Source organism: Aegilops tauschii, chromosome 3, assembly GCF_002575655.3.
Source record: "Aegilops tauschii subsp. strangulata cultivar AL8/78 chromosome 3, Aet v6.0, whole genome shotgun sequence".
NCBI lineage: Eukaryota > Viridiplantae > Streptophyta > Magnoliopsida > Poales > Poaceae > Aegilops > Aegilops tauschii.
In genome coordinates this window covers 494025426-494033053 of record NC_053037.3, presented here as the reverse complement: position 1 = coordinate 494033053, position 7628 = coordinate 494025426, and the positions used below count along the sequence as shown (strand labels likewise).

The 7628-nt window shown below is 43.0% G+C and overlaps 1 protein-coding gene across 1 annotated transcript; it reads right to left on the bottom strand.

Moving 5' to 3' along the window:
• Nucleotides 1–5167: 5167 nt before the first annotated feature.
• Nucleotides 5168–6990, bottom strand: LOC109750415 (uncharacterized). Its single transcript, XM_020309375.4, has one exon. The coding sequence runs from the start codon at nucleotides 5825–5827 to the stop codon at nucleotides 5414–5416; it is 414 nt and encodes a 137-aa protein (XP_020164964.1). The 5' UTR covers nucleotides 5828–6990; the 3' UTR covers nucleotides 5168–5413.
• Nucleotides 6991–7628: the final 638 nt, after the last annotated feature.

Here is a 7628-nt window from a genome sequence, read left to right as displayed (position 1 = left end):
CGGAAAGGGAAAACAAAACGTGTGTTTTTTTTTCCTTTCGCGAGAGTCACGGTTTTGCTTCCGCGAGAGGCACGGTTGTGCTTTCGCGAGAGTCACGGCCGTGCCTCTCGGAAAAGGGAAAAAATACGCGTTTTCTGTTTTTTTTTCTTTCACGAGAGGAGCGGTTGTGCTTCCGCGAGAGTCGCGGCCGTGCCTCTCGGAAACGAAAAAACGTGTTTTCTGTTTTTTTTTCCTTCCACGAGAGTCACGGTTTTGCTTCCACGAGAGGCACAGTTGTGATTTCGCGAGAGGCACGGGCGTGCCTCTTTCGGAAAGGAAAAAAACCATGCTCTCGGTTTGGTTTTTCGTCCGGTTTTTTCATAAAAAAAGTTTGTCAAAACCTATCAACATGGGATTTAGTTTTGAAGATCTCGACGCGAAGAATTCAATGGTGAAAACGGTTCGAGATTTGGACGCACGGTTTAAGATATAAAACGTTTTGAATAAACGGATCTACGAAAAAAGGGAAAACTCTCAGGTTGCGACAAGTGGCACGTTGCATGTGCGCCACTTGTCGCGACCTGGGAAGGTGAAGTGTTCTTTACAACGAGTACTCCTTAATTAGTGATTTCGCCACCAACCACCTAGCCACCACCATCGACAGGTGAGCCGAATGGGCCATTTCCATGTGGGTGTCGACCCCTTAATTAATTAGGCCTAATAACCTCCTGTTAACTAACCCCTACCGACCCTTGGGCCCCATTGCTAACAACCCTACTAATTTAACCCAATCACCCTAGGATATAATGCCTATATGAAATCATATCATGTATAATCATAATCAAAAACTCTACAATTTAATCAATACACAACTGTAATTTGTTCGCAACATCTACGCTATGTTTGATGGAGAGATGCCATTAGTGAAGTTATGGGTCCCAGTCCATTCCTTTCAACCTCGATCAACCATTTTATTTCTTCTTCATAAACTGAACCATTTCTCTAAATTGTGGCAACCTGGGCTAGGATGCATGACATGGGCCCCACGGGTGGCCTATCGGCTAGGCTCTGGTCCCTCTGGCTCCATCTCGCTCCAAAACTTTCGAAGATGTGTTTCTGGAATTTTTTGTCCCTAAAAGCGGTGATTTTTTTAAAGAAAGTGTAAAAACATGAAAAGCGGTAACTAACACTGGCCACTAGATCTATACGTTAGTCCAATAAAATTGATAAAAAATTGGTGCCAACATTATGCAATAATGATATTAAAAGTAACATGAAAAAAGCAAAAATCATTGATTCGCCGTAGACTTATCAACACTGTAATGAACTCATGATCCTCTGCCCAAGCAGAATCTTCTCATCACGAGAGCAGCTAACTTAGCCTTCTTGTTGTGCATGTACATCTTCCCCTTGTTGATATGTTGAATCTGATGCCTCCTGATGGACTTGCACATCTTGAACAAGTTGTTGTAGTTAGTAGTTACACACAAACATGTTCTTTTCCTTCTTGTTCATTGCAGGAACATCCATGGATTGTGCATTGGGATTGATGTGATGTTAGAAGTCATCCTCAACATATGCGGCACTATCCCCTAGCCTCGGATTGCGCCCCAAGCACACAAGGTTTTCATGCTTGGTTACACTTAGGAAGGTTGGCATGGTATCTAGCAATAGTAGCAGCCGGTGCAACAAACTCGGTCAAGGCCTTGATAAAACGAGCATACATACATGACCTCTTCTCCATACACACTGCCAACTCTCCGCAAACATGAAGTCCATTTCATCCACCTTCTTCCTCTACTGAGCATAGACAAATAGATCAATGGTGGTGCTTCTACTAGTGGAGCTAAAGACCCCGTGTGCACGAGGCTCCGTGCACACAGTACAAACCTCGTGCACAAGGGATGTTTAGAGGCTCGAGAAGCCACTTTAGGGGAGGGCTCCCAAGTGACCAAAAAAATTCGAGCTTCTAAAGAGGTAATCAGAAGGACCTTGCGAGGAGGGAGCACATGCCGAAAATATATCCAATACCATATGGGAAGGCCAAAGAGGAAATCTTGAAAGGGTAAAAGCATGTCTTAGATAGAAACATGGGCTTGGGACAGATACATACTAAATCAGATTGTAGAAATCGTATACACTCGTATTTGTAGGAAGAAACCAAAAAAACAAATGATGAGTGCAACCTCCTCGCACGAGTAGGATGGTGGCCGAAGGCAGCATGTTGAGTAATTAGGTTTGGCATTGCATAGAAAAGAACCTTGGGCTCAAGACCAATACTAATCTTTAAGCACATGTGTCACGATAAGTGACTTACGTGAAAGATATAATTCAATTATGCACTACTAGGTATATAATAGATCGAATTGAGCTACCCCCCCCCCCCACACACACACACACATGATGGCTCGAGAATTTGTGATTATTTCCAAGTGATTCTTATTTGGTTTCCACCGGATTCATGCCACTTCCCGGTTATTTCTAACGCTAATCCTTCAAAAGAGAAGAAACCCCGTTTTTCTATTGTTTGGCAAGAAATATCATTTATGGAAGGAAAGCAAGGGGATTGCTACAAATCAAGTCAAACAGAGCAACTTCCACGTGGAAAGCCAAGCCACCAGGTGCAGCAGAGCAAAATATGGCCTTCCATGCGAGCACACCCGCGTATGAGGTGCCCGCAGCTCCACCACGTCTATACAAGACACTTTTGTGAAGGGACGGGAGGGAGGAGAGGACCCTAGCCACCGCCACCACAGCCATAACAGAGAAGGGAGAGATCCGGAGAATCATCGGAGACCTTCTTAGTTTTGGTCCTTTCATCTCCCTAACCATATCATCCTTCACTATTGTAAGAGGAACTCCAAGTTGTAAACTCTATTCCTACTCATCTGGAGATCAAGACTACTTGGATCATTCATTTCATTGTGGATCTTTTGTGTGTTATTGATATGATCTTCGTTGGTTTATTCTCCGAGATGATTGGTTATTCCCTTATGATGTGTGAATATTCCCCCCTAGGCATGGGAGATGTAGATGAGTGGTAAGATTCATTTGTACCTAATCTATATGTTGTCATTTGTATTTTTAGTATTATGATCTGTCTAGTAAGTTGTTATACTCTGGTGAACTCTATGCATGTTGTCTAATTTAAGGGCCTAGGCAACATGATCTCAAAGAACCACATAGGTAACACATATTGTTTAAGAAATATTCGACCTATGACGTGACAGGTGGAGACATATATGAGAACCAAAGACAATATGAGATAATGGTGATCCATCAAAATTAATGCTTAGTTCTGGTCCAAAGATCTTAGTTGTGGAGACAACCACTCTGTGGCAACGACAAAGCAGAACCAATAGAATGTAATGTAACCCCGCGAGGAGGAGTTCCATGATCTTAGGGTGATCCACCTACAGAACAAACAAATCAAATACTATGAACACAATACAAGGTAACTTGTATTCACTGGCACACTTGATGTATACCATGAACTGAATTCTCTCCGCGCCTAACTTTTCCATTGCAAAAAAACACAACTCTATTTTCAGGTCTATTTATGTTATTTACTTCCAAATGTTCTTATTATTCTCACTACAAGCTTATAACTCTTGTCACTGGTTTATTTGTCCAAAAGGACAGTAACAATATTTGCAGAATCACAAGCAGTTGCTTCACATAAGAATTATGACACCTTGTGATAGAAGCGCAAATATAAATACTCTTCTCTGCTCTTCGTTGGGACGATAACTAATTGGAATACTTCCATGAAAGTGCTAACCACCCTATGTGTCTTGCAGGCCATCAACACACACGCGCGCGCGCACACGCTACTTATGTGCCTACGTCAGAACAAGATACTAGTTGAGTTCATGTGTGTATAGAAGATTAACAACCCATGTTAACCGATTCGATGATATTTAGCTCATGCCTTAACTCACTGAGCCTTGCTCATCAAACAGCTTGGTGAAAACATTGGCAAATCGCTTCTTCACGCCAACATGAAATATCACAATGTCTTCACGTGAAACATGACCCCGTAGAAAATGATAACGAATATTAATATGTTTGATTCAACTATGTTGCACAAGGTTGGCGGAGATCTTGATTGCACTTCAGCGAGGATGCTGCTTCGATGGTGGAGGCCATGAGTCGTGGGTGTTGACCGAGAGGATGGAGGAGAGTGACGCTGCCACCACTCTGTTCGGTGAACCGACGCTCGGCCATGGTTGTCGTTCAACTGCACCTCAGCCAGATGCATCGATCCTTTCATGTGGGAAGATAGGTCGTGGCCTTCCTAAGCCGATACTGGATGGGACGGAGCTAGGAGAAGCTAGGAGTGTCTCGATATGATCCAAAGGAAGAAGTGTCATGAGCTTAGAGCATTGGTTAATAGTAGAGCCAAGTAATGGCTATACCTTGTTGACATATCATCTATATTCAACCTAATAGCCAATATGTATGGTAGTTGGATACAAAGAAGTACTACTTTATTAGTAAATGACCCATCTTACACTCTCACAATGTTTCCTGGAGTCCGTGTTAGAGCCGGCTCTTATTCTACAACTTGCTTTCATTCCCTATCATCCTCACTCTCATTCAACTCAGTGAAAATATAGTATTTTGGTCCTTATAGCTTGCTTACATCACTTTATCATACTTGCTCTAAGGAAAGCAGTAGGATGATTCGGTTGGCCACGTGGCGGCTGACGACATCGGGTATGCACGGATGTGGGTTTGGAGATGGTATGCGTGATTAAAGTTATGAGCAAAGTAAAGATGAATGGATAGAGCATCAACGAGAGTATCATAAGCATTGGCATCTAAGTGAAAAATATGACGTGACACTGCAATTAATAATGTGAAAGATGATTGTGATATCGTATCATAATACAACAGACAAGAAAAATATATTAAAAACTAAATCGTAAGTACAACTTTATATTATAATTCTACAAATGATAAAATAATAATAATATGATAATAGTGTATATACTACGACATTGGGGAGTTCTTATCATAGATTAGTATTATGCACATAATTAAATAGTACCAGACACATAATACTAGTTCATGATACTTCTCACGGTGAAAGGTGGTAGAATATCACCACACCATCAATGGTAGACAAATAATTAAGTTTACAAAGCGATTGAGACTGCTCCGTATGTATATAGTTACGCTGCAATTGAAGCATCCATAGTAGGAGTAAATCATTATTATTGAACATGTACATATCTGGTGTCTATGCACGAACAATTGAATCAAAGAATCTTACTCAACCGAAAGAGATAATCAAGCCAAGCATGGGAAAACAAATCAAATAAATTTTTAATATTATAAGATGGGAGGAAGAAAGGAAGAAGCTGAATAACTCTACGTGGTCACACGCAACCGACCGGTCAAGGAGTACTCTTGTAAGTTACCAAAGCTTTCACGGTGGCAGCTCGGCCGAGGGAGGGTCGCTCCTGGCGCCGCCGAGGCCAGACTTGGACCGGACGGCGGCCGACTTCGGCGTGGCGCCGTCGCCGGACTTGCGAGGGGAGGACCTCGGCGAGCCGAAGCTGAGCTGGCGCGCGTAGCCCACGACGGCCCTGGCCCACTTCCTGATCTGCCCTTTGAGCTTCCCGGCGTCGACGTCCTTGAGCGGGCCCGGACCGATGCTGATCTCCAGCCCCGAGAAGCACCGGCTGTACCGCCGCTGATCGGCCGCCTTCTTCCCACCGCTCTCCTTCCGCTGCATCACGGCGACGTCGCCGCCGCTGTTGTCTCCTCCCTCTACTTCTTCGGCGGCCTTCTCCGCGTCGTGCCGCGACGTCGACGGCGACGGCTTCTTGCCTACCGACATCGACGCTGCTGAATTATCAACAGGTAGGGCTGCGATGGAAACTGCAGCTTGGTCTCTCGCTTGGCGTCCATCTGAGGTAGGTGGTATATATGTATGTGGTAGCGCGTCATGCGTGCGGGCCGAGGAGAAGTGCCAGGTCGTCGTTGCTCGCTGCCGGTGACGTGCGAGGTTGCTTCTAGCGCCGCTCCGCCGCGTTCTGATTTGTACACGTACCGACGTACGTACGCTTAATATTCCCTGGGGTTGAACGATCAACGGCGGCACAAGGAATGGGGATGGACACCATCCTGTCCCTTTTTTCTCTAGAACTACTCGAATGAGTACAAGAGATGGGTGCTGGTAGGAGGGGATTTTAACCTGCTGCGAGGAGCTAGGGATAAATCCGATCTGGTGCCAGATTCACGTGGACGAACAATGAACTCGCCCTAAGGCGCGGAAGAAGCCACAGAGCAGCGGTCCCTTTTGTAATCTGCGGCTAGGGTTTTTGCCTCCCGGCGGCGGCGCTGCCGATCTGCCACGTCTCCTGTGGCCTTAGTGTCATGGGTGAGCGTGAATCCCGGTCCTTGTCATGGGAGGGATCTATTTTTATGTGCTTATCAAGTTTTGTTGGAGTCTGTGTCCTGCTCGGGAAGACGAGGCGGTGGCGGTTTCTTGAAGATGGAATAAGGTTGCGTCTAGGGCGTGTGGAGGTGTGTCTTCGCCGGATCTCATAGGATTTGGTCGGTGGTTGTCTTTTGTGGATCCGCTCGGATCCGGGCTTTGTTCATGTGTCTTCAAGTTGGATCCTTCTGATCTAAACTTCTCTTCATCGGCAGCGGTTGCTATTCTGGTGTGTTGGTCCTATGGGGTCTTAGCACGACGACTTCCCGACTGTCTACTATAAAAAGTTGTGCCCGGCTCTGGCGAGGGAGGGCGATGACGGCGGCGCGCCTTCGGCTTGCTTCGGTGCTTATGGTCGTCGCTAGGTGGTCTATGAATCTGAATATAATTTTTATTATTTCTTGTGTTCGTTGTACTGCCATGATTGAAAATGAATAGATCGAAAGTTTCCCACAAAAAAACTTGCCCTAAGCGGCGATTTCAATAACAAAAAAAAACTCGCCCTGACCGAGCACAACTATGTCTCGCTAACAGCCAGACATGTGAGCCCTGTAGGAACCACAGGCCTTCAGCTTTTATTTTCACATCTATATTCTGAAATATTTTAAATATATCTATTATAAAATTCACTTTGCATACTCAAATTGAAAAATGTTAATCGTGCATTTAGAAAAATATTAAATGTGTATAGAAAAATGTTTCTAATGTATATGAAAATTGTACAATATGTATGATGAAAATTAAACATCAAAACATTTATATGAAAAAATGTTAATCATGTATTTAAAAATCTAAAAGGTGTATAAAAATGTTATTGATATATACAAATAATGTACAATGTGTGTGGAAAAATAGAAATAAAAACATATATATGAAAAAGGTAAATTATGTATTTAGAAAATATTAAACATGTATAAAAATATTCCTGATGTATACACACAAATTACAATGCGTATGGAAAAAATTAGACACAAAAATTATATGCTTTAAAAAATACTAATCATGTATTTTAAAATGTTAAACATGTATATCAAAAGTGTTCCTGATGTATACAAAAAATGTAGAATGTGTATGCGAAAAATAGATATTAAAAAGTATATGTTTGAAAAATGTAATTATACTTGAAACATGTTAAAACTGTACACAAAAAATGTTCCTAGGGTATACAAAAAGGTAGAATGTTTATGCGAAAGAATAGAAA